Source organism: Oryx dammah, unplaced genomic scaffold, assembly GCF_014754425.2.
Source record: "Oryx dammah isolate SB20612 unplaced genomic scaffold, SCBI_Odam_1.1 HiC_scaffold_25, whole genome shotgun sequence".
NCBI lineage: Eukaryota > Metazoa > Chordata > Mammalia > Artiodactyla > Bovidae > Oryx > Oryx dammah.
In genome coordinates, this window is record NW_024070209.1 from 3538442 (window position 1) to 3555094 (window position 16653).

Here is a 16653-nt window from a genome sequence, read left to right on the forward strand (position 1 = left end):
TAAATATATCCTGCCATTCCCTTCTGGCCTGCAGAGTTTCTGCTGAAAGATCAGCTGTTAAACGTATGGGGATTCCCTGGTATGTTACTTGTTGCTTTTCCCTTACTGCTTATAATTCTTTCTTTGTGTTTATTCTGTTAGTTTGATTAGTATGTGTCTTGGTGTGTTTCTCCTTGGGTTTATTCTGTTTGGGACTCTTCATGCCTCTTGGACTTGATTGACTATTTCCTTTTCCATGTTGGGGAAATTTTCAACTATAATCTCTTCAAAAATTTTCTCATACCCTTTCTTTTTCTCTTCTTCTTCTGGGACCCCTGTAATTTGAATGTTGGTGCATTTGATATTGTCCCAGAGGTTATTCTGCTCTTCAGAAATTATTTCCACCATTTTATCTTCCAGCTCACTGATTTGTTTTTCTGCTTCAGACATTCTGCTATTGATTCTTTCCAGAGTATTTTTAATTTCAGTAATTGTGTTGTATGTCTCTTATGTTTATTCTTTAATTCTTCTAGGTCTTTGTTAATTGATTCTTGTATTTTCTCCATTTTGTTTTCAAGATTTTTGATCATCTTTACTATCATTATTCTGAATTCTTTTTCAGGGAGTTTGCCTATTTCTTCTTCATTTATTTGGACTTCTGTTTTTCTAGTTTATTCCTTCATTTGTATAGTATTTCTCTGCCTTTTCATAATTTTTTTTTAACTTATTGTGTTTGAGGTCACCTTTTCCCAGGCTTCAGGGTTGAATTCTTTCTTCCTTTTGGTTTTTGCCCTCCTAACGTTGGTCCAGTGGTTTGTGTAAGCTTCAAATAGGGTGAGATTTGTGCTGAGGTTTTGTGTGTGTGTGTGTGTGTGTGTGTGTGTGTGTGTCCTCTGCTGGGCAAGGCTGAATGAGGTGGTAATCCTGTCTACTGATGATTGGGTTTGTATTTTTGTTGTTTGTTGTTTAGATGAGGTATCCTGCACAGGATGCTACTCGTGGTTGGGTCATGCTGAGTCTTGTACTCAAGTGGTTTCCTTTGTGTGAGTTCTCATTATTTGATACTCCCTAGTGCTAGTTCTCGGGTAGTCTAGGGTCTTGGAGTCAGTGCTCCTACTCCAAAGACTCAGGGCTTGACATCTGGTTAGGAACAAAAATTCCACAAGTGATTTGTTATGGCATTAAGTGAGCTTAAAACAAATACCCCAAAGTGAGAAGCCAAAGATGAACCCCAGACAAATGGCAGTTACAAAATCAGGTAAATAATAACTTAAATAATGGAATATACACATATACATATGCACCCATAAGAAAAGTCAAAACAGTCCAGCTAAAACAAAGTACAGTAGATTGACCTAGTGAACAAACAAAATCAAAAATTATATGTGTGTGACTGAATATTAAAAAGTGCATATATATGCATAATCAAAATCAGAGTCTAACAAAAATAAAGTGCAATAGATTGATCTGGTGACCAAAGGAAGCCAAAAATTATATCTACCAGTTAACAGCAAAACTCACTAAAGCACAAACTGGAAAATAAAACTAAAGCAAAGTGCCAATAGGGGAATAAAGCAATGAAAATAAAACTAACAGATATGTTGAGAGGAAAGGAAAGAAAGAAAAGAAATAAAGAATAGATATGCAAGGTTAAATAGAGGTAAAGAAGATTTATATACATTAAAGATTAACTGCAAGGGGAAAGTAACAGTAGGAAAAGCAAACAAAGGAATAAATATAGAAAAATTAATTAAAACTGAAAAGAGAGAAAAGGAAAAAAAACAAAAAAAAACAAGGAAAACTCCACAGAACTGCAAAAGCCCAATGTAGAGGCAGAGGTTTATAACAACAATAAAAAATGTGACTGAGAAAAAGAGAAAAGAAAAAGCTCAAAAGCTGAATTAGATTTCATAGTGCCAATAAAATTGACAACAACAACAGAGGAGGGGGAAAGGGGGAAAAAAGAAAAAAGAGAAAAAAAAATCCAAAGAATCTACAGAATAAGTCAAAACATAGGAATAGTAGATGTTTTTCTTGAGTCACTGCTCTCAGAATCCTTTCCTTCACTAGGAGTCACAGTCCACCTCACCTCCCTAGGAGGCCCTCCAACACTGTGCTGATCTCTGGACCTGTTGTGGGGGCAGCGTAGATTCTAATCTGGTCTTGCTTCTATGTGTTCTTGCCTCCAATGTCCACAGCTATCAGAACTGGTGTGTTTTCTTTTGTGAAAGCTCTCAGTGTTCTTTTATATATCCCATAGATACAGTCTGCCTAGTTGATCATGTGGATTTAATCTGAAGCTTATACAGCTGGTGGGAAGGTTTGAGGTCTTCTTCCTTAGCCACACTGCCTCTGGGTTTCAATTGTGGTTTTATTTCCACTTCTGCATGTGGGTCGTCCTCTGGGGTTTGCTTTGAGGATGCCCTGGAGCACTTGGGTTTGCCCCTGCGAGGGCCAGGTGCGGAGGTGGTGTAGCTGCTTGGGTCTCAGGGGTTCTGGAAGCATCAGGTACTCAGGGGAGTTGGTGGCTAGGACAGCAGGAAATATAGTGCCCTAGAAGGGTTTGACGAGTATTGGCCAATACTTCCTGTATTCTTGCCTGGAGAAGCCCCTGACAGAGAAGCCTGGCAGGCCACAGTCTACAGGGCCGCAAAGTTGGAGAGGACCGAAGCAACCCTGCATGCATAGACGCAAGACTTTTTTTGTGTCTGTGGCAGCTCTGCCCCAGTGAGAGTTGAGCATGAAGTGGTGCAGCTGCTTGGCTTGCAGGGACCCTGGCGGCACCAAATGTGCAGGGACATGGACTGCCTCTGCTGCAGGAGTTATGACCCTATCAGAGAGTCTTTTTTTGAGCCTCTTGTAGCTGGCGATTGGAGAAGGCAATTGCATCCCGCTGCAGTACTCTTGCCTGGAAAATCCCGTGGATGGAGGAGCCTGGTGGGCTGCAGTCCATGGGGTCGCTGAGAGTCAGACACAGCTGAGCGACTTCACTTTCACTTTTCACTTTCATGCATGGGAGAAGGAAATGGCAACCCACTCCAGTGCTCTTGCCTGGAGAATCTCAGGGACGAGGGAGCCTGGTGGGCTGCTGTCTATGGGATCGCACAGAGTCGGACACAACTGAAGTAACTTAGCAGTATCAGTAGCTGGTGATCAGAAGGCCTCTTTGGCCAGTCTGTCTCCATAGCTCTGCCCGTTCAGGCACTTAGAGGGCTTCCTTGCCTGGCATCCTTCTCTGTTGTTTGATGCATCAGGCACATAGAGGGGGGCCCCCCTGGTTGGGGTCCTACTCTGTAGATCGGGGTGTCAGGCACTTAAAGGAGCACCCTGGGTGGGGTCCTATTCTGTAGTTCAGTGCATCAGGCACTCTCTGGGCCAGCCTCTCTATTGTTTAGCTGCCCCCACTGGCTGTGTAGAGAGAGGCTATGGTGATGGCTCCACCCACTATGCGTGACTCAGCAGTATTGCCTTGCTTCCATTGCTGCCCAGCTTTCCTCCACAGGCATTTCTCACCACAATCTCCTCCCTCACATCCCCTTGATCCATCTCTCCGCAATCAACAGCAGCCCTTGCCCTGCGATTGCTCCACAGTCCCTAAACTCCAGCTCCCAGCCACTGCGCCTTCCAGGGGACCTCATCCCTGTCCAGAGTATGTATGGCTGCGTCGAGGTCTGTCTGACTCTGGTTCCATTTAGGCTGCCACCGATCAGCTGTTTCCCTCTCAGACTTAAATGTTTCTCCTCTGACTCAGACAGTTGCCCCAATTTGGCGATCAGACCCTTGCTTCAGTTCCCCCACCCATCGAGGGCAGATCCAGTCTTGCTAACACTCCTGTTTTCCCCCCTAGTTCCTTCCTCCTACCGAGTTTTGTGTGATTCTTTCCCAGTGGTCAGGCACTCCTGTCTGCTCTCAGCTGGTGTTCTGCATGCACTTCTGTGTCTGAAGGTGTATTCCAGATGTATCCATGGAGAGAGATGTACTCCATGTCCACCTACGCCTCTGCCATCTTTAAATCCTCAGTCATTTAATTGTTTTTCTTCCGTGAATAAATTTTACCCATAGATACAGAGTGTCCATAATCATTTTATATTCTACTTTTCAATTTAACATTGTCTTATATACTTTCTTTCTGTTTTTGCTGAACCATCAGATAGATATTTTTTGTGGTTACATGATATTCCATAGTGTATAACTACCCTCATTGGTTTAACGCTTCACTGAATGTTGGACATTTGTTTTTTTTGTTTTGTTTTTCAGTTTTCCTTTCAGATGTTTTGATGCTTCTATGGTGCATATAGTGAAAGTGAAAGTGAAGTCGCTCAGTCATGTCTGACTCTTAGTAACCCCATGGACTGCAGCCTACCATACTCCTCCGTCCGTGGGATTTTCTAGGCAAGAGTACTGGAGTGGGTTGCCATTGCCTTCTCCATATGGTGCATATAGTTGAACTATTTTGTTAAGATAAGTTCTTAGGAGTGGGACTCAGCCCAAAGAACATAAACACTTGGGGGCTCTAAATACTTGCTGCCTGTATAATAAATATTCTCTTTCTGACTATAGTAGAATGTGTGTAGACCTGGAATAGTTCATCCAGAATCTTACTGACTTCTATAAAATTTTCATATATTCACCATTTGATGGCATAAAATATATATATATATATCTCCAAGAAATTGACCTTTGAGATTCATCTATTTTTTATTTCAGTCTTTGCTAAATGATACTGACTTTGCCTGGTTTTAAATTCTGTTTTTGCTATTCTAGATTGTTGTGTTTTGTTTGCTTATTTTAATTTAATTTTTCCCCTGAAAATGGCTTTTTCCTCCTTTAGTGTAGAAACCTATTTCTTTTCTGCAGAATGTAAAAGTTTTATCATATCTTTATTTTTGTTTTTACTTATTCTGTTTTATTTATTTATATGTATTGGGATTCTTACTATTGTTTTTATTCAAACAAAGTGACCCCCTCAAAGAGTTGTTCAGTCTTTCCTTGGAATGCACCATCTGTTGACCCCAAGTGTGTGGCTGTCTGTTGGCCTTTCACACGTAGATGTCCCATGGACACCCAAGAATCAAGAAGACTGAAAATGAATTAACTCCCTCTCCCTGGAGATCTCTTCTTTCATCATGCCTCTTCCTCTCTGTTTGTCCCTTCATTTATCCATTGAAATATTTATGAGTTCCTCTGAGGTGCCAAGCCCAATTCTAAGCACTAGAAGTACTTAAACACAGGGACCAAGCCCCACTCTTATTCTAGTTGAGAAAACAGACCATTATAGGTCCTAAATGATGGGCCTTTCCCATGTTGAGCTCTGAAGACGTTATTGCCTAACAGCAGAATTTTCAAGCTTTCGATCTCTGGGTTAGGAAGGTCACATGGAGGAGGAAACAGCAACCCACTCCAGTATTCTTGCCTGGGAAATTCCATGGACAGAAGAGCCTATAGGGCTACCATCCAAAGGGTCTCAAAGAGTCAGACATCACTGAGTAACTGAGCAGCAGCAGCAGCATTCTTTCATCTATACTTTACATTAAATTTAAAAATGGGAGCGTTGCTAATGTAGTGAAAAGAAGCCTCTTATAATTCAGAACAAAGTATGTTCTGAATTTGTCTAGATTTGTGGGATTCAAAGGCTCATTGTTCGTCAGATATGAGTTAATTGTTCTATTTCTTTATTCTCTTGTCCACAGAGTGGTAAGTAAAATAATTTCCTCAATTTCTTCATCCAAAAATATTTGTTCACTCCCTACCATGGATCAGATTCATGTCACAGGTGATCTCAGGCAGTGAATAGCCTGTCACATTCTTCTCTCTTTCCTTGGCATCTGCCAAGGTGAAGCTATATGTTGAACACAAAATAGGGGCTTGTTAATACCATTGGAGACATGGGTTCAGCCCAGTGTAGGAGACATACTGTATTAGAACATAATCCCCATGAGAGCTGAGATCTTGTTTGGCCTCACTTATAGCTGTATCCATAGCTACATCCACTGAGAATGATGCTTGGCACATGGTGGGTGCTCAAAAGTATTTATTGAAGGAATGAAACCCAGACCCTTATATCAGAGTATTAAAAATATGACAGTAGAGGCATAGCCATAGAACAACTGTAAGACGGGGAAAAGTGAACAGTTCTGGCTGGGGAGTTGAGGCAGTCTTCACGGAAGGGGGTGATTGAATTTGATCCAGAAGGATGTGTAGGGATTTGAGGGTGGGCGTGTGAGAAGTGTTCTGAGTGAGAGAAACAGCTTGTGTGTGCAAAGACAGGTAGAGGGGAAGAACATGGTGTATTCACCAGGGGTGTGGCAGGAGACGAGATGGAAAGGGAAGGTGGACCCAGAAGACGGGACTGAAAATCTCTCCTAGAATCAGGGACTTTACTCTGTAGGAAATGAATACCAGTGAGAGATTTACAGCAAGCATAAAATATGAACAGATTTTTGTTTTGGAAAGATCTTTTTGGCAGCAAGATAAGACTCGATGTAGGGGGGAAAGACCAAAACCAGGTGCAGACTCTGAGAGACGTTGATCCTTGAGCCAAGCCAGTACAGTGTGGAGGGTTTAGGTGAAAGAGGCATGAGTTGGTGGAAAGTGAATGTGCGCAGTGAGCCAGAGGGCAAAGTTGAGAACACCCACAAACTTCCCATCTTGGACAGGTAGGAGACAGAGGCACTGTTAACCACCACATCCATATCACCTCTGCCCTTCTAAACACCCTGTCATTCTCTCACCCCTTACCATATTTTTGTGTTCTTCACAGCACATTTCACCACCTGACATTATGTATGTATTTGTTCATGATCTGTATCCTCCACTAGAATAAGAATGGGACTTGGTCCATTGTGTTCTAGGTATTTCTAGTATTGCTGGAGTGTTGCTTGACACCTTGTAAGCACTCCCAAATATGTGAATGAATAAATAAATGGAAGATTAGACAGAAGAGGTACCATGAGAGGAAAGGAAAGGAAACTCACTTTGGGTCCTCTTGATTCTTGGATGTCCCCAGGGCATCTGGGTGAGAAGGGCCCATAGGCAGCCACATGTTTGGAGTTTAGGAGAAAAGTCTGAGTTAAGGAGATAGATGTGAAGGTTCTTTGAGGTAATGAGAAAGGGAGACTGTGGAGGGGCCAGTACAGGACAGCTAGAGAATCAGAAGCTCCAGGTCGGGAGCTGTGATGCTGGAGCCTAAGGAGGAGAGGTGGCAAGAGCCCTGGGCCTGGAGGCAGAAGGACCTGAATTCAAGTCTCAGCACTGCCACATTCCAGCTGAGGGACCTTCCTTAGGCTGTCTAAGCCTAGGTTCCTCATCCTTAGATGAGAAAAATCATAATGGCCACCTGCAAGATGGTTATGAGACAGCTCACATAATATGCTCAGGACAGTGTGCAGCATTAAATATTCAGTGGGAAATGCTCTCTCAACACACATTGTCCATCATTGCTATTTTTATGATTAATGCATTACTGAGGAGTTTTGAAATAATCATATAGGATGATGTCTGAAAGCCATTTGACTTTCAAGAGGGATATCAGTAATGATCCTAGCCAGAACAGTTTCGGTGGCCTTTGGGGAATGGAAGCCAGTTTGCAGAAAGTGGAGGAGTGGATAGAAGTTGAGAAAATAAATATAGGAAGTGAAGACTTTAGTTTCAAGATCTTCACAGAAAGGAAAGGAGAAAAAGATGGCGGGAACTTGATGTGAGAGCCACAGCGAGAAGACATTGAATTCATGTAATGGTATTGGTGGGTCCACTGCTACCCTCTTTCTTGGTCAAGGATTAAAGATGTCCTTTCACTGCCCTGTCACTTTATCAGGTGACCAAAGCCCCCGCTGTCTGCTCAGGGCAGCGCCCATGTGCCCAGGACAGTTGTCCTTAGATAAGGAATGGGTGGGAGAGGGTCATACTTGGCAGCTGATCCACAGTTTCTTCCACTCTGAGAGTGGCCCTCTGCAAAGGAAGATTTTCTGTATAATTCTTATGATGCTTCTCCTTACTATATGTGATATATTGTGTGATATTTTACTTCATTTCTATCTGAATTGATTTCATGACCCACTAACAGGTGTCAACCTTTCTGTGTGAAAAATGGTTGGAATCGAAGCTCAGGATTGCAAGACTTTTTGAGATCCTGCAGTGAAAAATCCATCACATATGCAGTCATCTTTATTGATTCAGATATAACTAGAGTCTCATTTTAAATTCTAATAGCAAAGGCCAAAGATTTTGATCAATGATTGTAATTTGAAGAGGAAGAAACCTTCTGGTTTTCATGAAGATCCCCTAGAGTTTATTGATAACACAGCAAAAGGTGGTCAAAGTTGGTTGGCATGAGAGGCAATCAGAAATGCCCATGTGTGTTCAGAAGGGAGTGGTCACTGTATTTGATCCAGTCAAGGGTGCATCATGGAGCCTTTGGGTCTGTGGCTCTCAGATACTTTCCTGAGCTTGGGACAGCTTCATGATTTTTCTGTTGGTCAGGATTAGTGGTGGGGAGAAGTGGTTATACATGCCAGTGTCTGGCTAGATTGTGCCCTGCTTTTCCTTTGAGACTTTCCCTGGCAGTTCTTTGCAAGATCAGATGTAGGGTGTGAATCATTATTTCATGTGCTCTGCCCAGCACATTATAATGGGCACATCCCATGCTTAACTGTTCTCCCTGTTTCTGTAATCCACTCATTCTGTGGCATCCTTGGAGATAGGTGCTTGGATTATTGACTGCGTAATGGAAGGAGAGGTCTTAATTCTGAACTTTTATTTTTTTAATAAAGAAATATCCTCCTGGTATTTATTTTATTTTTGGCCACACTGCATGGCATGTGGGATCTTAGTTCCCCAACCAGAGATCAGACTCATGCCCCTTGCATTGGAAGCACAGAGTCTTAACCACTGCACCACCAGGGAGGTCCCTTAATTTTGAACTTTTTAAATTCCACTGGAAAGCTCCCTTCACCAGCTCTGCTCTTGTTGCCATGATTGAGGAGTTCAACGACATTAGCCCATCCTGAGCCCTCAGGGCTGCAGGACGGTGGAAAGCCCCAAGGGGATCCAAGATATAATTAACCTCCCCGAGTTCTCCATGGGAACCTGGTGTAGGGCAGCCCCAGTTATAACCTTGGCTGCCTTGAAACACACGGTGGTGGAAAATCTTGTTAAGCTATAAGCATCTGTGAACAACCTGAATAGAGACCTTGGAAATGAACTGACCACCTAGCTGGCCGCACGTGGTTACTACTCCAAGTTGTGACCAGCAAGGAATCTGGAGTCTTTGGCTTTGAGAAAGCTAAGTAAGTGTTCCATTCCAAGGAAAATTGTCCAGGAGAAAGAGAGCATTAGGAAAATGCACCACAGATGGGAGGATGTGTGTGAGACTGGGTGAGAAGGGAATGGAAGAAAGAAGTGATGAAAAGAAACCACTTGGATTTGAAAACATTATATTGGATTGTGACTTTGACATTATGCAAGAGAACAATAGTTCGGGAGACTTAGAAATTTCTTTGAGTTGTATAAAATGAAGTCAGAATAAGTAGAGTCATTTGTTATGTTTTCTCGCAAACAGTAATTGAACCAGTTGTCTGTCATTCCTGCCTCATAACCCATCTTTATACAGCTCTCAGTATTCCTTCTTTAAAGGGAGGCATCACACCTTAACCCTTTATGACTAGCCAGCCTCTCTCATTCCATGAGTGAAAACTGTAGTCTCTTCTGCTGATACTCGAGTCTGATAGGAGGACTGACTTCCTGGAGACTGTGACATAGAAGGTCCCCTGGTGTGCAGGCAGGGAATTAGCAAGTCTGGATTGTGTATCCGCGATGCCATCACACAAAGAACGACACACATGCACATTGAGGCGATAAGTGAACATCTGGAAACCAGACCCACCATGGGCTCCTGTGAGATGATGATGGTAGGACACCTGGCCAGTGTGAGGCTGAAACCCCAGAGAGTGAGGCGCCCGGATGTGACGGGCAAGGATGCCAAAGAGAAGATTCGGCCCGTGTCATGATTGTGCCTTGGTTAGCTGGGGATTTTAGGAGAGGATCCTGCTCAGGAAGACCAGCCAATGGAGGAAATTCCAAGAAGGGAAGAAAAACTCCCACCAGCTCTAAATAGTATCCAGAAAGGTTTCTGTCTAGTACCCTGATGTTCAGGAGTGGAAAGGAGGGGAGTGGGGGTATCAGCTCCAGGAACAAAAATCAACACCTTGATTCTTTTTATTCTAAAGCTGAAGGCAACCCTCTTGGCTAGAGATTTCAGCTGGGTGGACCCCAGCACTACCCTGCCACAAGGCTCGTCTTTTTTTTTTTTTTTTAATTTTGTTTATTTATTTTTGGCTGTGCTGGATCTTCACTGCTGCTCGAGGGCTTTCTCTAGTTGCAGCGAGTGGGAGCTGCTGTTCGTGGCAGTTGGTGGGCTTCTCATTGCAGTGGTTTCTCTTATTGCAGAGCACGGGCTCTTAGGGCACTCAGCTGCAGTAGCTGCCGCACATGGGCTTAGTAGTCGGGACTCGTGGTCTTAGTTCCCCTGCGGCAAGTGGAATCTTCCCAGACCAGGGGTCAAACCCAGGTCCCCTGCATTGATTGGCAGGCAGAGTCTCCACCACTGGACCACCAGGGACGTTTTCACCGTTTTTTCATTGGCATAATTCTACCCTAAACAGGTTTGGGTGTGATCATTGACTTCACTGGCTGGAGGAGGAAAATTGAGTGCAGAGGGCTTATAAGGAGGGTCCAGGCAGGAAACAGAATTTCATTCAGTCACTTCAAGTGAAGAAACATTAATGAAGGGACTGTTTGCAGAGGGGGAGGCAGGTCAAGGCAGCTAAAAGGGGATTTCACCCCAGAACTGGCAAAGCAGGAAGTTGTCAGCACCTCTGGAGTTCAGCGGTGGAGGGAAATAGTGGTACTGGAGCTTGCAAGAGTGCAGTCCACTAGTTGGGGTTGGGGGGCCGGGTATCTGTAGAGAGACAAAAGACAGGGAGAGAAGTTGGAACCAATGCCCCCAGCCCTTCTCTCCTTGCTGCCCTCTGACCTCCCACCTCCCATTGGCTCAGCCTATCAGAAAGTCAGTCAGCAAGAGAAATTGGGTCATGTTGTTCTTGGAGGGGTCAGCCTTCTGGAACATGGTGCAGGGCAGGGCAGAGAATGGACCTAGGGGCAGATGGGTGGACCAGAGTAAGCAGCACAGAGATTCTTTTGAAAAGTTTTCTTAAAGGCCCAGCATTTCTATTTATGCCATCACCTCACTTGAGATATAGGCAATGGCACAGAAGTAGCTCTAGGATGTGCATCTCTGAAGTACCTGCCTGTGGATAACTATCAGTAATATCCAAAGTACAGACTTCAGAGCTGCAGTAATTTTCAGGTTTAAATACTTAAAACCTTTTCAAGTTTTCCTCTCTTTGATTCTTCCCTAAAAGAGCAACGAGGGAATATTCCCTGAGAAGATGTTACAAATGTGCTTTTCAAGCTACAGAAATAATTTGATTCAGTGTCTAATGCATATTTATTAGGTTCCTTTGCTACTACCCTGGTAGCTCAGGTGGTAAAGAATCTGCTTGCAATGCAGGAGACCTGCATTCAATCCCTGAGTCAGGAAGACCCGCTGGAGAAGGGAATGGCAACCTACTCCAGTGTTCTTGCCTGGAGAATTCCATGGACAGAGGAGCCTGGCAGGTTGCAGTCCATGGAGTGGCAAAGAGTCAGACATTACTGAGAGACTTACACACTTTAGATACTACCAAAAAAAAAGAAACACCTGAAAGAATTCACCCTTCCACAACAGCCCTTTGAGTTGCTATGGATTGAGATTTGGTTGGAGACTACTGTCAGAGTGGTTAAGTCTCCCTAGTCCAGTGCTGCTGTGTGCTGCACTGAAGGCCATTCAGGGCTTCGTTCTATCACTGTTTCCTATGCTTCGTAAGCAGCTGCTTACACAGCTCAAGGAACCACGCCAGGACAAGGGTAAGGCCAAGCTGCCCCTGGAGAGGGGATTAGAAACTGCACAGAAGTTTGCGGACGTGTACTGCTCATGTGTTTTCTAACATTATGAAATTCCCTGAGGAGGAGGGGAACAAAGCTCCGCAAAGACTTGCCAACTCTGCTTTGGTTTTGAAAGTACAACTAAGGAGACTGTAGCCTGGCAGGCTACAGACCATGGGATAGAAAAAGAGTCAGCCACAACATAACTTCTGAAATGGGACAATAATTCTCTGCATGTTCTCCTGTTTGCAGCTTCCCTCTTAAGCCTTGGGCTCACGGATGGACTCCTCAGTGTCCCCAGGAGCCCAGCACTGACCTGCTGTGCTTGAGAAATCTTGCAAGGAGACTTACCCTCCTCTTGAAATGGAGGGAGCTGGGACAGGAAATTCCACTTAGAGCTTCACTGCTATGGCTTTAGTTTGACTCCTGCTAAAATACAAATTTCCTAGAAAGGAAGTCTCTCTAAGTCTTTTCAACTCTACCATGGGTAGAAGAAATGGAGAAGGAAATGGCAACCCACTCCAATATTCTTGCCTGGGAAATCCCATGGACAGAGGAGCCTGGCAGGCTACAGTCTATGGGCTTGCAAAGAATCTGACACAATTTAGCAACTGAACACCAACAACAGCAACCATGGGTCAATCACTCCCATTCTGCTGCCTCAAGGGACTGGGCAGGAGTTTGCCACCCTTGGTTTACATCTTCCTGTAAGGTCATTTTCTCATTTTCTCTCCAGAACCCATTTCTAAAAGGGACGCAGATCCTGGATACTCTTGTGGTGGAGTGGACCCCTCTACACATAAATGAGAGGAGAGAGAAAGTAGGTCAGAAAATGCTCCAGGCTGGCCTGTTCTCCTCACTAGGTTTCAAAAGAGTTTCCAAATGTTCTGGTCTCATAATTAGGTTCTCTATGGAGAGGAAAGGTCAGAAGATCCCTGGCCCTATGTGTAGTATCTGGATCACAGCAGTCAGACTTTACTTGGCTTTAAGGACAAAATATGGCCAGAGAAGCATGTTGGATCTGCTGCTAGTACTGTTTAGGGGTTGTTTGCAGCAGAGTTCAATGATTTGAGGCAGGAAAAAAATACAGTGATTTTACAACAACATTTTGAGCCAAAGACTAGTTCTACTTACATCATAGAAGTGTGTTCTGTACCTGATGTGAAAACATGCTGTTTGTTAAGTGGAAAATTCTAAAGCATCAAACATTCAGTGCTCTCCACCCCACCAATGCAAACCTGGGAACATGACCTTGAAACTAAGTAGTAAAACAAAAGGAGGGTATTGCATCTTGGATCCTGTATCTATTGATACATCACTTGATAACTGAATCTGGCAAAAGAGTGAATTGGAGTCTCTGAATTTTGGAAACAAGATAGAATCAAATTACCCAGAGAACAGCATCCCTAACTGCCAGCATCACTGCCCATCTGACTTCCTCACTAAAACTGGCCTGCAGGTACTCCCATGCACCTGAGCCTACAGATAGGTTGGCTTATTTATTTAGTGCTGGCATTTCCCATTCTCTCATTGTCCATCCCCTGTGACTCTCATCCTCCATAGATTTCTTTTGCAAGCCCAATAGCATGCTTGTATTGTGCATATGATTAGTTGCCTTATGGCAGAAAAGGAGCAGGTCAGGGAACATCCTCTAGTATGGGCTGTGTCTCTGAAGTCTTTGTTAAGTCTTTGGTAGTCCAGTGGCTAAAACTGCATACTCCCAATGCAGGGGACCTGGGTTTGAGCCCTGGTCAGGGAGCTAGATCACACATACAGCAACTAAAGATCCTGTGTGCTGCAACTAAGACTCGGTACAGCCAAATAAATAATTTTTTTTTCTAAATGAAGTCTTTGGCAAGATTCAAAAATAGCAGGATGTCATCTCTCTGGAAAGGTGCCATCGGCATTGTGGCTGAAGGGATGAGGTATCTAGCTGCCCTGAGTGGTGTCCTACCATCCTGAGAGACCAGTGCTCTAATTCTGTGAATAAATCCATATATTAAAGCTGGTCCCCATAGGTCTGTGTTGCCAAGGCTTCTATCTGTGGTATAGCTGAGTTGCCTGTGCAGGGATATGGAAGAATCACTGAGTGTGCAGTGAGAGGTTCCTTCCATACAGCTCCACGCTACAGAAACAGCCAGGAGTGAGTTCTTGCCAATAGTAGTAACAGTTGGAAACAAGAGCAGAGTGAATGTGAGTGTGCAAAGCCCTGTAGTAGCTGTAATGGTCCTTTCAGGTGAACTCAAGGTATGGGAATGGTATGAAGGAGGGATGATACTTTTTGACTGTTTAGAAAGGCAGGGTTTTGGGGGGATTTTTTTGGCAGTGCCTCACAGCATGTGGGATCTTAGTTCCCTGACCAGGGATTGAACCCAAGCCCCCTGCTTTGAAAGGGTGGAGTTTTAATCACTGGACCACCAAGGAAGTCCCAGAAAGGCAGTTGCTTAGGTAGCATTTTCAGTGTGTTACAAATGAACACGAGCAGCCCTCTGCATCACTTCCATTCGTTGCTATTACCCTTGCAGGGAAGGTGTTCACAGAGTGAGTGGTTTTTCTGTATTAGATGCATTGGGAAGTGAGTGACAACTATAGGAGGGTAAGAAAGAGCTCTCTGATGATTTCAGGCAAATGACTTCACAGATTTGTACCTGTGGAACTGTAGAGATTAATCATATTTGTTAGCTTCTGGCTAAGAGAAGCTCTCTGGTTGAGAGAATCAATATTTGGAATCTAGAGCTAAAAAGAGGCTAGGTAAATAAATTATGTGATTATTCTTATTTTGAATTTTGAAAAGGAGTTTTAGAACTAAGCATAGGTTCTGTTTTAAAGATGAAATCTAAAGGAGAAAAATGGCTTTCTAGAATCAATGTGGAAATCTTTTGTAAATAATAGGTTGTTATTGGTCTGGAGCTGATAAGACTGCCTCATGCCTCAGGGACCAACAGCATCTCCCTGGCTGATTGGTCTTTGATATGAACACTGATGATGTGAAGCAGTGTGGCTTTGGAAATTAAATTTATGTAAAGGTGAGGTATTTATGTGACATCTGATTTAATTTGGCATATTCTGAATTTTCAAGATTTTGAATTCTATCAATAACAAGAATATACTGTACATGGAATCTTCCATCAAGGAACTGACTACAGTTCTTATGTAGTCTGTGGTGTGGGCATCTCTTTGAGGTAATTATGATGGAAAACTCTGCTACTCATGTCACAGTTCTGACCATGACTTTTCCGTTATGTTGTAAGAACTACAAGCCAGGGTATCATGCTTCTGTTCCTGCCCTTGTGCGCATGTGACCTGACAGTTTCTCCAGTACTGCAGAAAGTCTACTAAGGCTAAGACTCTCCTGGACAGATATTAGAGGACATTAGAGATCATTTATTTTGTCCTCTTATTTTGCACACGCAGAAACTGAAGCCCAGAAATGTTAATATACTGCCCAAGCTCATACAACCACCTGGATAGCGCTTGGTCCCATTTCTCCTGTCCCCTGGTCCAGTCCCATCTCTTTGAGACCATTTCAGACTGGCAGTAGGTCATTCTGATTGCCCATGGAAAGGAGTGCTTAAATGTCTCCTCTGGTTGAAAGCCTAGGAACAGTCAGATGATATTCACCATCTACCAATGATGTTGAGCCATCCTCTTTGATATACTGACTGCATTTCTAAAAACAGAAATTCCATGAGAATGGAGGGTCCCAAGCAAAATCCAGCTAGGTGGGAACATCAAAAGGGTGTTGGTAATCTTCCATTTTTGTCTATGGCTACATAAGCTAAAAGCTATGTGAGTCTGAAGACTTGAACATATCCCACAGCCCTAGGTCAGGAAGATCCTCTGGAGAAGAGGAAGGCAACCCACTCCAGTATTGTTGCCTGGAGAATCCCATAGACAGAGGAGCCTGGTGGGCCATGGTCCATAGCATAGCAAAGAAGACACGACTGAAGCGACTTGGTGCTCACACTATGGTTGTGACTGCTAATTTAAAGTCTTTATCTGATTATTCCAATGCCTCAGTCATCTCAATTCTGTGGTCTATCGATTGCCTTTTACCTTGAGAATTGACCATGTTTGCTTGCTTTTTTGTATGTTGCGTTTTGGCTTGTATAATGCATATATATTAAATATTGTGTTTTAAGACTCTAGGTTCTGTTTAAATGCACTGAAAAAGGTTGACTTTTTTGGTTTCATTTTAACTTGATTAGATTAGGCTGGAAATTCTGCCTCATTTTCTATGTGCAGTGGTTCCCCATATCTGTTCAAGTTTAAAAGCCTGTTCCCCAACAGAGAGTCCTCCAGAGTGAGTATATGGTATGTGCATGTTCTGTAACTCTTCAGTGATGTAATTCTCATCAGAGAGTAACAAACTGTCTTGTTCCTGTGATTATTAATGTTTTATTTATTTATTTTTTAGCAACAGAAAATTCAAGGAACTCCAACAAAGAAAAACAAATCAAAAAAATTGGATCCACTCAGAGGTCAGAAGGTTATTGCAAGATGTGATGAAAATGGCTTTTATTTTCCAGGTAGGTAGATATTTTATTTCATAAAATTCCTTTGTTAAGTAATATGATATCAGGGACCAGAAGTTCTCAAACTGTGCTTTCCCTATCATACTGACCCTTCATGAGCTGTACTAAGGTATTCCACTTCTAAAGTGAAAGGATGATGAGGTTTCTACCCATATTTGTG

General features: G+C 43.2%; 1 protein-coding gene across 1 annotated transcript in view; it reads left to right on the forward strand.

Moving 5' to 3' along the window:
• VWA3B (von Willebrand factor A domain containing 3B) overlaps positions 1–16653 on the forward strand; it is a 184538-nt gene that overhangs the window by 162057 nt on the left and 5828 nt on the right. Inside the window, 2 exon segments of the mRNA XM_040267618.1 lie at positions 16376–16403; positions 16406–16487. Of these exon segments, the coding sequence (XP_040123552.1) occupies positions 16376–16403; positions 16406–16464 (87 nt within the window). The 3' untranslated portion in view covers positions 16465–16487.